The sequence below is a fragment of the Eutrema salsugineum genome, unplaced genomic scaffold, assembly GCF_000478725.1.
Source record: "Eutrema salsugineum unplaced genomic scaffold, Eutsalg1_0 scaffold_11, whole genome shotgun sequence".
NCBI classification, from domain to species: Eukaryota; Viridiplantae; Streptophyta; class Magnoliopsida; order Brassicales; family Brassicaceae; genus Eutrema; species Eutrema salsugineum.
This window is the reverse complement of record NW_006256901.1, coordinates 2,141,635-2,158,716: the sequence shown is the minus strand read 5'-3', so window position 1 is coordinate 2,158,716 and position 17,082 is coordinate 2,141,635. Positions and strand designations below refer to the sequence as shown.

Sequence of the window (17,082 nt, the reverse complement as noted above, 5' to 3'; positions counted from 1 at the left end):
AAGATTCAGGCTCATCCCCAAAAGGTAAAAAGATGAGAAATCAAAAATTTACCGCCCTTTAAGCTTCACACTTGCTTAATGGGCTGGGGGCAATTGTGAGAACTGGATTTGTCATATCCGGCCCTGTCCACGAAGCCTAACTCAATATAATTTGGAGAATTTGGAAAGAATATTTGGAGTTGGACCAGATTAATACTCGGCCTAAATGCAGGATTCAGCTCATCAGCAAATCGCAAACCAGTTAAGAGTCACCTCAAACGTGCGACCTGGCGAGCTCTGAACTCTGAATTCGGGGTCGAACAGTGTAATACGAAGTTGTCCGAGATATATGGGGGCAGTTCAAACCTCAAAGAGAATTATAAAAGGAACTCGAATCATATCAAAACACAATTTTTCCCTTCGGAAAAATCCTAGCAAAATAGCTATACTTAAGTTCTTTTTTGTACTCTTTCTCTTCGAGAAAGCTTGTATTTTCCTCCGATCAAATTAATAATAAATCCAATTTCTTTAATCTATGCTATTAAAATGGAAGTATGTTTTGTGTTCAAACATGATTTTTTTAGTTTTCTACTATTCTGTTTTGGGATAACTGCTATTCATGTTGCCAAACAAGTTAATTTATTGTTTTTTTAATAAAATCATATATTTTTAGTTAATATTTTGATATAAATATGAAAATTTAAATTTAAATTTAGATTTGTTATAGAATTTCCGAAATATAGGTTCTAATATTTATTAAAAATCATAAAATAAGTAAGATATTATTATATATTTACAAAAATAATAAATCAAATATTAATTTAGATTTAATTTAAATATTTAATTTTAAATAATAGTTTGAATGACAAAGATGAAAATGATATATTAAAATATATTTTTATTAAATAAATTTAAAATTTACGATATTCATATTTAATATATATTAAATTATATAAATAATATGAACGGACGGGTTAGAATTATGTTTTAATGATCATAATTATATTTAGATTAATATAAATGGACAAGTTATATGAACGGATGTGTTAAAATAATGTTTTTTAATCGCAATTGTATGTAATACTATAAAGAATAAATCAATAGAAACAAATTATATCTAAACAAAAATAATTTTTTTTATTATTTATTAGAAATTATTTAAATAAAAACAAAAATATAAATTATATTATAAAATTTAATAAATTAAAATTTAAAATGAATTATATTATATTTTTATAAAATTTAACATTCGTACAGTCGTTAAAAATTGGCAATTTCTAGTCTTATTTTTTTCGAAAGAATCAATAGATTGGGTTCTTATTCAGAAAATATCTTTAATTCTTATTTGGAGATGTGTCAATGTAATACAAGAGGAGAATCTATGGATAATAGCCAGAGATAAAAATCGCATCAGATCGAATGCGAATATGAAAAAGGAAAGTATGGACACTCGAGTAAAACTTTTCGGAGAAAAGAATCGTCAAATTTCACTTTTGTTATTTATTGCTTGTAATTTTACTATTTTATTTATTGTTGGTGTTTATAGCTTGCATTTTCTGTTTTATGTATTGTTGTTGTTTATGTAACTTGGTTTCTATATAAATAAGATAGATGTTAAAAAAAAATTAAAATTAGCTCCCATACAAATGCACAGGATAGAAATCTTGTATATTTTTATACTCAATCGTTTTAAAGATAAATTTGATTCATCATTATAAGTCCCTAATCCAACAATTATACCCAAATTTTTGAGCGTGAAACTTAGCAACCACACTATCCAATAAGGCCCAAAAGCCACTATCAAAACGCTGACGCACCATAAGTTTTAGAAACAACCTGTCACGATAATCCTTGGTTGGTGGAAAATCGATTACTAGCCCCGTCCGGAGCCATGGCGTCGCTTTGCTCTGCGAGGTTGATTCCTTCTCCTTCGCTCGATTTTCTAGGGTTTCTATCTCCGACGAAGATGTCCTCTTCTTCGATACACGACTCGCGCTCGCTTGTTTGCTTCTCGTCGCGTGCCCATGGTTTATCGTCCGTTCGCCGTTCTTTGTCTCTTCATCGGAACCCGAGCCTTCGGATGGCTAGAAGAGCGAATAATCAGCTTCACGTTGTAGCTATGGCCCCCGAGGAAGAGAAGCTCACTCGTCGCAATCCTCTCGATTTCCCAATTGTAAGCTCCGATTCCTCACTTCAAAATCGATTTCGGATCTTCCCACAAAATCTCCTGTTTCACATTTCAAATCGAAATCAGCTAATTCGCTTTCAAATATGCTTCGTTTGACGCTTAATCGATGAGTGAGGATAAAGATGGTTAATTTGGTTAAAAGTAGCTATTGGTCAAACTGTTGTGCCATACCCTCCAGATTTGTGTTACATTATCTCGATGCTTCTAATTCATTCATGGCTTATCCTTGATGGTGTATTGCTGTTTTTGACAATTACATCACGAACTTGACGAAATCGACCTAATAACCAGGCGGAATCAGTTTTCATTTTACCAGAGCTTTAGTCATCATAGGTCTTCACTCTTCAGGTTGCATAATCTTTGTTTCTATTTGAAGCAGTTTGTATCGTAAATCTTTTTTCGCCAGCTTACTGTTTGGTTATTCTTTGTCTATGAATCTACATGTGTTAACAGTTTACTCATTTGTTCAATATCCGTAGAAAAGCTCTCTTTTCCTAGTGCTTGATAGCTCATCATGCGCTTGCAAGGCTCCATTTTGCATATTAAGTGTTATGTAGACAGAATTTTCAAGGGATCTGTGTTCATCATCATCATTTCTTGTAGAATTCAACACCATGTTTCCTTGTAATGTTCTTATCCTTTATATTTTTATCCTCCAGAAATGATTTTAATTTCGGTGTGATTTACTGTTAGGAGTGGGAGAGACCCAAACCTGGGAGGAGGCCTGACATTTTCCCCAAGTTTAGCCCAATGAAGACACCATTGCCACCGCCGATGCCTTATGATCCACCAGAAGAAGACGAAGAAGAGGAAGAGAAGAAAGAAGAGGAAGAAGAAAACCCAAACCAAGAAGAAGAGGAACAACCCGAGAAGCAGCAATAGATCTAAAAGCCTTTCTGTTTCGAGTTTTGTAGTGTTTTTTTGGAGGAGCAAAAAGAAGAATCAATCTTTCTCACATTTAGTTGCTAGATTTAAATCTCATACTCGTGTACTATATTTATGTAATGCTACAGTTTCTTAAACAATCATTTACGCTATCCTTCATAACTTACTTGTTTGCAACTTTGTACTGTATGTTCAAATAGCATTAAATCATACTTTAGTGGTAATAATTGAAAATTAAAAAAGTTGGGGTCAAAGCGTGATATTTAGACATAATAAGGGATTAATAGAGGACTCCTAATAGAAGGGTTTGAAGCACTAGATTGCCGACCACAAGTTCTTTTCGCTTGAACGAAGTTATTTGTTATCCTAATTAGTCTTATTAGTTTAACTAAACTTCCAACAGTTTTAATTATTTTTCTAAGAGTTACTCGCATCTCAAATTATGATTTTGTTTTTTATTCTCCATATACCACAATTACAATTATGTTTTGCAATGATTCATGAAAATTGGTAAAAGAGTTCATTGGAATTGAAATAATTTTTTTTTTTTTTATGTCAACTACAAACAAGAAATTGCAAATATTACACAACGGACATTAAAAATTAATGCATACCTCAATAAAATCACTGCCTAACATCTCTAAGAGACATTTCATATTTGAAGTGAAACCTTCAATTCAGCGGTTCCAACTTAAAAAAAAATCATTTTTAAAAATAATGCACAAACAATATTTTTTTTTTTGTATTTATTTATATTTTTTTAAGTTTCTGAACTGACTTTGATTTTATCAATCGTTTTTGTAACCCTAGTAAAAATAATTTCTGGATCCGCCACTAATGGCAAGAAAAATCTGATTATTACAAAGCAAAGTATTATTCTTCATCTTCTCTTCTTCCATAGTCTCTTCTTTATTAGATAAGGAACTACTTGATCATGATAATAAATTAGCAGAAAATTTAGAGAAATTTTATATAAAAAAAACTAATTAGAAAGAGATTCACAAATCTCTTGTACTGTCTTATCATACAAAACAAGTGCAATTTCGTCCCATGGGAGCATGCTAATATGAATTTTATGTGCTCGACAATCCGGTAATCCAGTGCTGAAAACCATTTTGTACTGTATGTTAAAATAGCACTAATCATACTCTGTATGTTAAAGTAGCACTAATCATACTTTAGGGGTAATTAATAATTGAAAATTAAAAACATTGGGTCAAATTTTTATATTTAGAGGAAGAAGTATCTGATCATGATAATAAATTAATAGAGAGTTTAGAGAAAATTTATTTAAAAAAATTAATTAGAAAGAGATTTACCAACTTTTTGTGCTGCTTTGGAGCATGCCAACATGTACCATGAATTTTAGGTGCTCGGCAATCCAGTGCTTAAAACCATTTTGTATTGTATGTTAAAATAACACGAATCATACTTTAAGGTTAATAATTGAAAATTAAAAACGTTGGGGCCAAATTTTGATATTTTTACATAGTATAGGGCTCATATAAAATTCGTTGTTTTGTGAGTACTGATACGACGTCGTTGTTAGGTTTGCAATTTACATCGTTAGGTTTTCGCTGTGCCTCCTCTGTGCTTAATTCTTCTTCTTCGTCCCTTTGTCTCCGTCACGAACCAGAGCTCAATAATGGCGTCGATTCTCTCGAAGAAGCAGAAGAAGAAAGAAAAGTACACGTTAAAAGAGCTCAAGTCATTGGGTCGTGACCTACTCTCTTCTCGAGCTCACATCAATAACCTTCCTCTCCTTCTCACCTTCGTCTCGCCGGAATCTCCGCCGCAGTTCGTGGTGGAATCTCTCCTTTCCCTCCAGTCCTTTTTCACTCCTCTTCTCTCTCAGCTTCCCTCGACTTCGTCACATCCTTCTTCAGCGAAACGCCCTCGTTCCGAAGATGACGATGATGATTCGTCAAAGACTAAGAAAGCTGGAGCCGATGACCCTGAAGTTATCTTCAAAGCTTGGCTAAGATCGAAATTTGACGAGTTCGTGAAGCTTCTTCTCGATGTTCTTGTCTCTGAACAGTCCGAAGATACTCTAAGGGTAACTTTCTATCATCTCTTGTTTTCTGTAGAATTAACAATGATGATTGCTACAATTGCTACAGGTTAATTAGTTTCTAATACTTCGATGGATTGGTTTATTTAGGATATTGTATTGGGCACGTTAATGGAGTTTGTAAAGCTTTTGAATGTGGGAAGATTTCACTCTTCCATCTACCACAGATTACTTAATGCTATTGTAAGTTTCCTTCAGAATTATTGTAAATCTGTTCTTTGCTCATTATTTTCAGTGATTTAATGCTTTTATTATCGTCTCTGCAGATTCATTCTGCAGTTGATATCGATTTATTCTTGGATATACTTACCTCAAAGTACTTCAAGTACATTGATGTCCGGTATGATGATAACACTTTGCTTTATATGTATGCTCCATTATGTTTCTTCTGCTTAAGCGTGTTGTTATCCATTCATTTGGGATTTGACTCTCAATATCTATTTATGCCAGCTATTTTACCTACATCAGCATGGAAAAGTTTGTGAAAACAGTGGAAGCATCGGTTTTGTCTGGTGCGTTTATTCGTGCTTTCTTTCTTGACATCTTCTCTTTTGTGTTTCCCTCTTGATCCATAATGTAAGTTTCTTTTACTTTTGTGTGTCTAACTGATAAAGTTTTGGCCTTTGTAGCTGATAGAAGCGCGATTGAAAATAAAGAGACTGAGAATGATATGAAAGACCGGTTAGTATCATTAAATATCTAATGCTTGCATTGTATATCTTATATACAATGACTGTTTGAATGTAAATTTTTTGCTGTTTATATTTTGTGCTTTCGTTGTTGATGATCTGGTTAATCTTTTAATTGTAGCCTAGAGGTCTCTATCCGCAAGATCTATCAAGTTTTATCTCAAATCCCACCCCCTGAAAAACAAGCTGAAAAGTCTCAACACGAGATGTGGAGTGGTTCAGGTGACTGTTTTCGAGCACTTGATTATTTATTACCCAATTTTGTTGAAAAAACCCACCTGTATTTAGATTTGCTAATAAAGGTTTTCGGTATTTCCAGATGGAAGTAGTAGTGAGAAACCGACAGATAAAAAGAAAAAGAATAAGGAACAAGACAGCTGTGTAAGTTTTCAGTTGCAAATTTGCTCAAAATACTGAATCCGTGACTTTTTTCTTCCTGCGATGCAATTTCTTACTTTTGCCTCTTAATTTATTCTGTCAACACTCTAGCTTCTTTCTCCGACTACAATTGCCAAGAGGATGAAGTTGAAGTTCACTAAAGCATGGATTTCATTTCTCAGACTGCCACTTCCCCTTGACGTGTACAAGGAGGTTAGCTGGTTTACTTTCACTACTAACCTGTTGTTTGGAATACGGCATGAACAGACTTACCAATATGCTATCTTTTGATGATCAGGTTCTTGCTAGTATTCACCAGACAGTTATCCCCCATCTATCTAATCCTGCAATGTTATGGTGGGCATATTTACTTACCAAAGCTTTCATTGTTATGTATCTGTTTCCTTTTATAGTCGTTTATATATGTTTCACCATACCTGATAACTTGCAGCGACTTCCTAACAAAGTCATATGATATCGGGGGAGTTGTCAGTGTGATGGCTCTAAGCAGCCTCTTCATCCTCATGACCGAACATGGTTTGGAATATCCCAACTTTTATGAAAAACTCTATGCGTTACTGGTTCCTTCGGTCTTTGTGGCAAAGCACCGATCAAGATTTCTTCAGGTAATGCCGGTTTTCAGTGACCAACGAGTTACTGATTTATAATCCGTTATCGTTCCCTCTAAATCTAAAATGGTTTCTGCAGCTTCTTGATGCTTGCCTGAAGTCACCATTGCTTCCAGCATATCTGGCAGCTTCATTCGCAAAGAAACTAAGCAGATTGTCACTTTCCGTTCCTCCCTCTGGATCGTTAGTCATAACGGCTTTAATCTACAACCTTTTGCGAAGACATTCTTCAATCAACCATCTGGTGCACAAGGTACAACCTATTTTCTTTAGTACTTGAAAATCCAAAAAGCATGCTGCCAGATTAGAAAGTGACTTAGTAGTTTATGTTTATCCATCAAGACTAAACAAAATAATGTAGAGAAAGCATGGGCTTACAACTGAGGTCACTCGTGTGCAGGAACCTGATGAAAACGCCAATGAAGCCAATTCAGGCGCTGGTGAACACAATGAGAGCCAACCAAAGACCTACAAAAAGCTTGGCATTGACTATTTCAACAATCAGGAAAGTGATCTCAAGAAAACTGGTGCCCTGAGTAAGTATTTGACAGTCCCAGCCTTTTTTATGTGTATTTCTATTTTTGTACATTCCTAATGGCGGCTTTGTAGCATAACGAGATGTATTAGTCTGATAAAGATGCCCAGTTTCTCTAGATTCATACACAAATTGAAACTCTGATTGCTTTGAAAGCTTGAAAAGAGGGTGTGAGAGAACTGATCTCATTACTTGTTACAGGAAGTTCTCTTTGGGAGATTGACACTTTACGCCACCATTACTGCCCACCAGTTTCAAGGTATGTACAGTATATACTCATCAAACAATAATATCAAAATTTTTGAAAAAGTTTTTAAATTTTCTTTCCTCTCCTCTCTTTTATTGTGTAGGTTTGTTTCATCACTAGAGACTGATCTAACCAACAGAGCAAAGACCACTGAAATGAAAATTGAAGATTTTAGCTCTGGTTCATATGCCACCATATTTGGGGACGAGGTAATGTAGCTTCTGGTTCATATGTCATCAACTCTTTGTAGTAAATTTGAGATATAACTCGACTTTGGTCTTCATTTATTTGGTGCAAAACCAAATACCATTAGACGAACTAACTGTGGAAATCTATAAAAAATTGGCAGATTCGGAGAAGAGTAAAACAAGTTCCATTAGCTTTCTACAAAGTGGTTCCAACGTCATTGTTTGAGGATTCAGATTTTCCGGGGTGGACATTTTCCATTCCTCAAGAGGAAGGCAAATGCTGATTTCAAAGAGTAGCCAAAACTCATGAAGTATACACTGCAGGTATTCGAAGATTTGTGATACCAAATTTTGTAGTTTGGACCGATCAGATATGGTTTTGGTTAGGTGTGTTAAACCGGCTATATTTGTTTTTTGAGTTTTTGTTTTTTGCTTTTCAACGTGAGCAGATCCCAAAAGAAAGATACTAAAACTTAAAAAGTCTGCTTTGTAGTCAGAAAATTACATAAACCTAGGAAGAAGAAACTAGAAAGATCATAAATGGATCCTTTTTTATTCGTCAAAAGGCAAAAGAGGATCTTTTGGTTCACTAATCGAAGTGCGTATCTGTGGTCCAATTTCAATGTGTGATTCCACACAAATCCCATTAACTCGTGTCTTCTTCCAAAAAATGCTCTAAATTTCCTTTCATTCTTTTCTTCGTGCGTTGGTTGTTCGTTCCACAATGACAAAACAAAAAAAAAAGTGAAAAAGATAAGTTTTTAATGATGTTACCAAATTAATTTAAGGAAAAAAAAGCAAATCGTCGGAATACAAAAGTAAATAAATAAATAATTTGGTAAAACATTTTCTTAATTATTAGCTCTCAAGGAATCAATGGCCAATATGCCATAATTTAGAAAAGAAAAATCTATTGTACCATAAAGGAGTCTAGATGCTATACATTATGCAATTCCGATTTTGCCCTTAATGAAATAATGTTGTGACATTTTTTATTTTACCCAAAATTAATGTTTAAATAAATTCATAATTAATATATTAAAATTAAAACGAAAATTAATAAAAATATGATTTTCTTTTTCTCTTTTCTTTCTAATTTTTCTCTTCTTCTTCAACCTCAAATCTGCTAAATCTCATTCTTGTTGTTGAACCTTCTCATCCTCCTCTTCCTCTTCCTCTTCCTCCTCTTCTGCTGCAATCAATTCATTGTTCTTAACTCTTTTTTATTCTGCCATTGTTGAAGCTTTAAAACTGGGTAGATTGTTCTTATTTCAGAATTTAGGGATTTCAAAATTTAGAGATTGAATTTGCAAAATTTGCTTGTTTGGATAACCAGATTCGGTTGGGAAACAAGTTTTATATGAAGATTAGATCTTTACATTGGTAATTTGTCAAGTTTAGTTGTTAAATCATAGTGATTTTTAGGTAGTTTAGAATTGAAACCCGAGTTCATTACCAAATTTGCAGAGGAGGACAACTGGTACAAATGGTACAACTAAGAGATTGAGGACAACTGGTACAAATGGTATAACTAAGAGGTAGAGGACAACTGGTACAAATGGTACAACTCATAGATAGAAGACAACTGGAATAATTGTTAACTGAGTATTTTTTTTATTCTATGTTTATGAGATAATGAACATCAGCCACACAAACATTTTAATAGATTTCAAGAAATTTCATCTATGTTATATCATTTACTATCTCATATTTGGAGCATATAACTTATTTCATCTATGTTATGTTGTTAATCATGCTATGAAACAAAAAAGAAAAAATATATGATTTTACATAACTTGTAATATGAAAACCTCGTACATAAAAATTAATGGTTGAAAATCAATGTAAACGCTAAAATCTCAAAAAAACAATTATTAAGATTTTCAGACAACTGGACAATTAGGTATAATTATGTAGAAAAATTGATTGTGCACATAGGTGTATGTGTTACTTTGACAAACATCTCGACACTTAGAAAAATCAATCTAGTCTAGAAGATTTCATTTTTGGCTGAAAATGCTTTATGAATAGAAATGAACAAGGTACAACTAGACATGTATGTACAACTATATGCAATTTTGTGGAAGTGAATAAGGAAGGGACAACTGGACAAGTAAGGATAACTTTATGCAACTCCTTAATCTTTTTAAAATTAATAATATATAAAGAAAAAATATACTTAAGAAATGCAAACATGTCTTAAACTATAAGGAACAATATTAATAACATGGATAAAATAAAATTATCATTTTCCTAATATATATTATTGGTTTCATATCAAACATCCCTTATGATACAAGGAAAACTTTCATAATGTTAACAATCTTTTGATGGAAAAGATGCAAATACATGATTTTGCATAATTTGTGTTATGAAAACCTTGTAAATGAACTGTAATAGTCGAAAATCATGTGGACAACTACAAAATAATAATTTATATTTCAGGACAACTGGAAAAATGCTAAAATCGTCAAAGGACAACTATGAAGAATTTTGGACAACCGGACAATTGGGTACAACTATGTATAAAATTGACGGCGCACGTGGTATTTTGACTGCGCACATGTCTATTTATGTCGGGGCACGTGTTCTCTAGCTTCGTGGATGTAAACTAGCAAAGGACAACTAGACAAGTAAGGACAACTTTATATAACTCCTTAATTTTTAAAAAATTAATAATTATATTATATTAAACATATAAAGGAAATATATACTTAAAAAATGCAAACACATCTTAAACTATAAGGAACAATATTAATAACATGGATAAAATAAAATTATCATTTTCCTAATACATATTATTGGTTTCACATCAAACATCTCTTATGTTACAAGGAAGACTTTCATAATGTTAACAATCTTTTGATGGAAAAAATGCAAATATATGATTTTGCATAATTTGTGTTATGAAAACCTTGTAAATGAACTGCAATAGTCGAAAATCATGTGGACAACTACAAAATAATAATTTATATTTCAGGACAACTGGAAAAATGCTAAAATCGTCAAAGGACAACTATGAAGCATTTTGGACAACCGGACAATTGGGTACAACTATGTATAAAATTGACGGCGCACGTGGTATTTTGACTGCGCACATGTCTATTTTTGTCGGGGCACGTGTTCTCTAGCTTCGTGGATGTGAATAAGCAAAAGACAACTGGACAAGTAAGGAAAAATTTATACAACTTCGTGGATGTGAATAGTTATACTTAGTTGTCCATAGTTGTACTTAGTTGTACCATAGAAGTTAGATCATGAAACTTCTATATTTGTACTTAATTGTGATTTTGCATAAATTTTAGTATGAAAATATTGTAAATAGACTTCAGTAGTTGAAAGTAATGTGGACAACTACAAAAAAAATAATTTATATTAAGGAACAACTGGAAAAAATGTATTAACACTACAATTAAAATATAGTTGTCCCGAGTTGCACCTAGTTGTCCTAGAAAAATTCATAAGGTAATTGTACCTAGTTGCACTTAGTTGCTCTGGAGAAATTCATTACGTAATTGCACCAAGTTGCACCTAGTTATCCTGAAGAAATTAAAAATATTAATGCAAGAAATCAAATATTTCCAAAATACAAATAACTCCAAAATAAATAGTAATGCAAGAAATCAAAGAAATCAAAGAAATTCAAAAAATTCAGAATATAAATACTCCAAAATAAATAGTAATGCAAGAAAAATCTAAGAAATCTAAGAAATCCAAAATACAAATAATTTCAAAATACTCTTGTACACTCTAAGACTAAAATAAGTTGAATCGTTCATTTAGCTGTACATTGTTTTTAAATTAAATAGTTACAGATAATTGTATATACGTGTCTAACTGTACATTGTTTATCCTTATTGGAAAAGATTTTCTCTGCTAAAATGAATAATGTGGATATCCAGAATGAATATTTCTCAGCTAAAATGTAATTTTTTTAGCTAAAATAAAATCTTTTCGGATAAAACAAACCCGAAAACATACACAAATTAAGTTTACATGCTACTTTTGCTCTGAAACCACTTATCTAATTTATTATCCATTTTTCGTCTTTCAGCAACGTTTTTTGGAGAATAAAGCCCATTTTTTTATTTTTGTTTTGGTGTAATTCAGCAGTAAGACAAACAATTCTTGTATATTATCAGAAATACTCCACTTAGTTTTATTTATGTGTGCAATTCATTCTCCATATAAATTATCTACTCCAAAGCTGTTTAGTTTCATATATCACAATATTCTTACATACAGTATTTTATCTACTAATATCGAATAAGCTATCTATTCCAAATTTGAGGTATTAAATGATATAAAATCTATTGAATTGTTTGTGTGGCTGATGTTCATTTCTTGAAAATATAATAAAAATTTTCCAGTTAACAATTATTCAAGCTGTCTTAGTACTATCCATTTGTACTAGTTATCCTGTATCTCACAGTTGTACTAGTTATATTAGTTGTTCTCTTACCTCTTAGTTGTACCATTCGTATCAGTTGTCATTCTCTACAGATTTGGTGATGAACTCAGGTATAATTATAATTTACCTAAGAATCACTATGATTCAACAACTATATTTAAGAAATTATCCATGCAAATACCTAATCGACACATAAAACTAGATTACCAACCCGATTTGCAATTATAATAAAAGTATTTTCAATCAACAATTATTTAAGTTGTCTTAGTTATATCTATTTGTACCAGTTGTCCTCTATCTCATAGTTGTACTAGTTGTACTAGTTGTCCTATATCTCTTAGTTGTATCATTCGTACCAGTTGTCCTTCTCTGCAGATTTGGTGATGAACTCGAGTTTTATTCCAATCTTCCTAAGAATCACTACGATTCAACAACTATATTCGATAAATTACCTATGAAAAAACCTAATTGTCACATAAATCTGGGTTACTAATCCGATTTGCATAATCCAAATAAAAACATAATTGGGTTTTGAAGTTTTAACAATGGTGGTGAGGAGAGGGGATAAAGATAAGAAACTGATTGCAGAGGATGAAGAGGAAAAGTTTGGATGATGAAGATGTAATTTTGATGATTTTTGGAATTTTTAGTCGAAATAACGATGATGAAGATGAGTAGAAAAACAAAAAAATTAAGGATAATTAAAAAAAAGAATTAAAAAAATAAAAAAAATTGCTGGAGAAGAGAGAGAAAATTTAGATAATTAATAAATAAAAAATAAAATATGTTATTGGGTGGGTCTAAAAAAAGTGGATATGACCCTGGTTTTATTGTAATTATAAGAGATAACAAAGAGAAAGAATGACTTTCTACAGTTTTCTTTATTAAAAAAAAATCGAAATAAAATTTATTTTAGAATTATGGCGTTTGAGCCAACTTTTTCTGGATTATGGCATTTTAGCCTCTCGCTCTTACTCAAGTTCTTCTCTTTCCAGTGTTTTCGGGTTTGGAAAAATAGGGGTGCACTGTTACAGCTTCAGTGTTTGTCAATTTCTTCTTTTCAAAATGCTAATGGAGATCTTCCTTTCGTTGACCACTGTCTTTGTTGGCCATGTCATTTCCCACGTTTTCATTCCCACGTTTCATTTCGAAGCTTTGTCTTATCTATGTAAGTAATTTCAAAACCCGTTTAGAAAAAGTTTGTTCCTTTCTCAAATCTTCGATTGTACTCATGATTTTTATATTCGCTACTTTTATCGAACAAGCCTCTCGCTTTCTTCTTCTTTTTTCCCTTTCCTGTCATTTTCTTTTCTTTTGCTTGTTCCTCATGTCTTCGAGTATCCCTTTTCAGCCATTAATTTTTCAACGCATCACGAATCTTCCTTTTCCTATTTATTAAAGGATGATTTGGTTTTGAGGTTTGGCATCATCTCTGCCTCTAATTCATCTCAACCATCTTTTGTGTTAAAAGTGTTTTATTTCCGTGACACCTTTTCAGTTCCATTTCTCACTGTTGAAAACTGAAAGCTACTTCCTTTGCTTCTCTGCCTGTGAAAACTGGTTTGGGTTTTAGCTCAAGTTCTCATTTTGTTGATCAATATCAAGCAATGAATTGGGTTCTATTGAGCTTCATTGTTCTTGGTGCTGGTGTTGGGTTACTTTCAGAGGGAGGTTCTAGTTCTAGGCCTCCTGTTATTAGAGTGGGTGCACTATTCGGTTTAAATACCATGCACGGTCAAATTGCAAATATTGCCTTCAAAGCTGCTGAGGAAGATGTAAATTCTGATCCTAGCTTCCTTGGTGGATCTAAATTGCGTATTATGATCAATGATGCTAAACGCAGCGGTTTCCTCAGCATCATGGGAGGTTGAAGAAGAAGAAAAACACCAATCTTGTTTTCACTGTATCCATTTTCTTGATTGCTTTTTGGAAAACTTACTTCCCACTTAATCTTTTGTTGTTGCAGCATTGCAATTCATGGAGACTGATGTAGTGGCTATAATTGGTCCACAGACATCAATAATGGCTCATGTTTTGTCTCATCTCGCCAATGAGCTTACAGTTCCGATGTTGTCATTCACGGCTCTTGATCCTACCCTCTCTCCACTCCAATTCCCTTTCTTTGTCCAAACAGCACCTAGCGATCTCTTTCTGATGCGCGCCATTGCAGAGATGATTACATACTATGGCTGGTCAGATGTGGTGGCATTGTATAACGATGATGATAACAGCAGAAATGGCGTTACAGCGTTAGGCGATGAGCTTGAAGAGAGGCGTTGCAGGATTTCTTACAAGGCTGTACTTCCTCTGGATGTTGTGATTTCTAGTCCAGTTGAGATCATAGAGGAATTGACTAAGATCCAGAGAATGGAATCTCGGATAATCGTTGTGAACACTTTTCCTAATACAGGCAAAATGATCTTTGAGGAAGCAGAGAGATTGGGGATGATGGAGACAGGCTATGTTTGGATAGCTACAACTTGGTTGTCTTCTCTACTAGACTCAGGTTTGCCTTTGGATCGAAAATCTCTCAATGGAGTTCTAACACTGCGTCTTCACACGCCGGATTCAAGAAACAAAAGGGACTTTGCGGCACGGTGGAAGAACAAGTTGAGTAATAATAAGACTATTGGTTTGAATGTCTATGGTTTGTATGCTTATGATACTGTCTGGATCATTGCTCGAGCCATTAAGACACATCTGGAAGCTGGAGGTAATCTTTCCTTCTCCCAGGATGCAAAATTAAGTAGCTTGAAAGGAGAGGCACTGAATCTAAGTGCATTGAGCAGATTTGATCAAGGATCACAACTTCTTGATTACATTATGCATACAAAGATGTCTGGTCTAGCAGGTCCGGTTCAGTTTCATCAAGACAGATCAATGTTACAGCCTTCATATGATATTATCAATGTGGTTGACGACGGATTTCGCCAAATAGGTTACTGGTCTAACCATTCTGGTCTCTCTATTGGGCCTCCTGAATCATTTTACAGCAAACCTTCAAACCGCTCTAGCTCAAACCAACATCTGAAACTTGTAACTTGGCCTGGTGGGACTTCAGTTACGCCTCGTGGATGGGTATTTCCTAACAACGGGAAGCTGTTGAGAATCGGTGTTCCTGATAGAGCAAGCTTTAAGGCCTTTGTCTCAAGGGTCAATGGAAGTAGCAATAATGTGCAAGGATATTGCATTGATGTATTTGAAGCTGCGGTGAAACTGCTTTCTTATCCGGTTCCTCACGAGTTCATCTTTTTCGGAGATGGTCTCAAGAATCCAAACTACAATGAGCTGGTTCACAAGGTCACCACTGGGGTTGAATTTGATGCTGTTGTAGGAGATGTAGCCATTGTCACAAAACGAACAAGAATTGTGGATTTCACTCAGCCATACATTGAGTCAGGCCTTGTCGTGGTTGCTCCTGTCTCAACACCTAACGAGAATCCTTGGGCATTTTTACGTCCTTTTACTCCTCCTATGTGGGCTGTAACAGCAGTGTTTTTCATTGTTGTTGGAGCTGTAATATGGATTCTTGAACACCGCAAAAACGATGAGTTTCGAGGTCCACCAAGGAGACAAATCGTTACCATTCTCTGGTAGGGACACGATAGTCATCTTATTTGTCTGCATAAATTGAAGATTACTATAGCTAATGCAAGCTCTCAATGCAGGTTCTCCTTCTCGACAATGTTTTTCTCCCACAGTAAGTCTCAGAACCCCCTTTCAAGCTAGTTAATTACTGCAATTTCCGTGTGGTGTTTTCTTAACATTTTTATGAAATTAAACTCTCAGGAGAGAAAACAGTGAGCACGCTTGGTCGTATGGTGCTGCTCATATGGCTTTTTGTTGTTCTGATCATTACATCTAGCTACACTGCGAGTCTAACATCGATGCTTACAGTGCAACAGCTAAATTCACCTATAAAAGGAGTAGATACGCTCATTAGCAGCACTGGTCGTATTGGCTTCCAGATTGGTTCTTTCGCTGAAAACTACATGGTTGATGAGCTCAACATTGCCAGATCAAGACTTGTGCCTCTCGGCTCTCCTCAAGAATATGCTACTGCACTTCAAAACGGTACTGTTGCTGCAATTGTCGATGAACGTCCTTACGTTGATCTCTTCCTATCAGATTACTGTAAGTTTGCCATAAGAGGCCAAGAATTCACCAGAAACGGTTGGGGATTTGTGAGTTTGCCATCTTCTGAATATTGTCTCTCTTTAGCCGCATGTTTGAACATAATCTGATTAAATTTGTTTGCATTTCTGTTCAAACAGGCATTTCCAAGAGACTCTCCTTTAGCAGTTGATATGTCAACCGCGATTCTTGGTTTATCTGAAACTGGTGAGCTTCAGAAGATCCATGACAGATGGCTTTCCAAATCTAACTGCAGCAGCCCGCACTGGTCTCAGTTAGGTGACTCTGTCAGCTCAATGTGCATAGCTTCTGGGGAATGTTCCTAGTATGTGGTATCGCTTGTTTTGTCGCTCTCCTTATCCACTTCTTCAAGATAGTCCGCGACTTCTGCAAACACACGCCAGAAGAAGAAGAAGAAGCAGCTGCTATACCTGCACCAAAAAGTTCACGTCTTAAAAAGCTGCAAAGGTTTCTAGCATATGTTGATCAAAAGGAAGAAGAATCCAAGAGAAGGTTGAAGCGGAAAAGGAGCAATCTTTCTATGGATGCGAATAGTATCACATCTTGAACAATATGAAAAGGTGTACCTTATAATTTGTTCAGCTGTACATTTTAACACACACCTCATTTGTAAGAAAAATGGGATTTTGTTTTAGATATAGATGTATACCAATCATCCAAAATTAAGCATAAACTTAACTTCAGAACTACTTGTCAAGACAGACAAAAGTGGACAAGCTTTTCCAGT

General features: G+C 34.2%; 3 protein-coding genes across 3 annotated transcripts; all 3 read left to right on the top strand.

Moving 5' to 3' along the window:
* Nucleotides 1-1,752: 1,752 nt before the first annotated feature.
* On the top strand, nt 1,753-3,218 carry LOC18026340. Its single transcript, XM_006409271.2, has 2 exons — nt 1,753-2,152; nt 2,861-3,218. The coding sequence occupies exons 1-2, from the start codon at nt 1,871-1,873 to the stop codon at nt 3,047-3,049; spliced, it is 471 nt and encodes a 156-aa protein (XP_006409334.1). The 5' UTR covers nt 1,753-1,870; the 3' UTR covers nt 3,050-3,218.
* Nucleotides 3,219-4,634: 1,416 nt separating this feature from the next.
* LOC18026339 (uncharacterized protein C1604.06c) lies at nt 4,635-8,344 on the top strand. The gene is made up of 15 exons (XM_006409269.2): nt 4,635-5,108; nt 5,214-5,306; nt 5,390-5,463; nt 5,574-5,635; nt 5,753-5,804; nt 5,934-6,034; nt 6,132-6,193; nt 6,302-6,403; nt 6,489-6,547; nt 6,642-6,816; nt 6,899-7,072; nt 7,220-7,355; nt 7,556-7,613; nt 7,705-7,810; nt 7,951-8,344. Exons 1-15 carry the CDS (start codon nt 4,698-4,700, stop codon nt 8,071-8,073), a joined length of 1,788 nt encoding a protein of 595 aa, XP_006409332.1. The 5' UTR covers nt 4,635-4,697; the 3' UTR covers nt 8,074-8,344.
* Nucleotides 8,345-13,807: 5,463 nt separating this feature from the next.
* On the top strand, nt 13,808-16,902 carry LOC18026338 (glutamate receptor 3.1). Its single transcript, XM_024160829.1, is given in 6 exon segments — nt 13,808-14,066; nt 14,167-15,793; nt 15,869-15,900; nt 15,990-16,384; nt 16,475-16,619; nt 16,622-16,902. Coding segments are annotated over 6 exon segments (2,739 nt in total).
* The last annotated feature ends 180 nt before the right edge of the window (nt 16,903-17,082 follow it).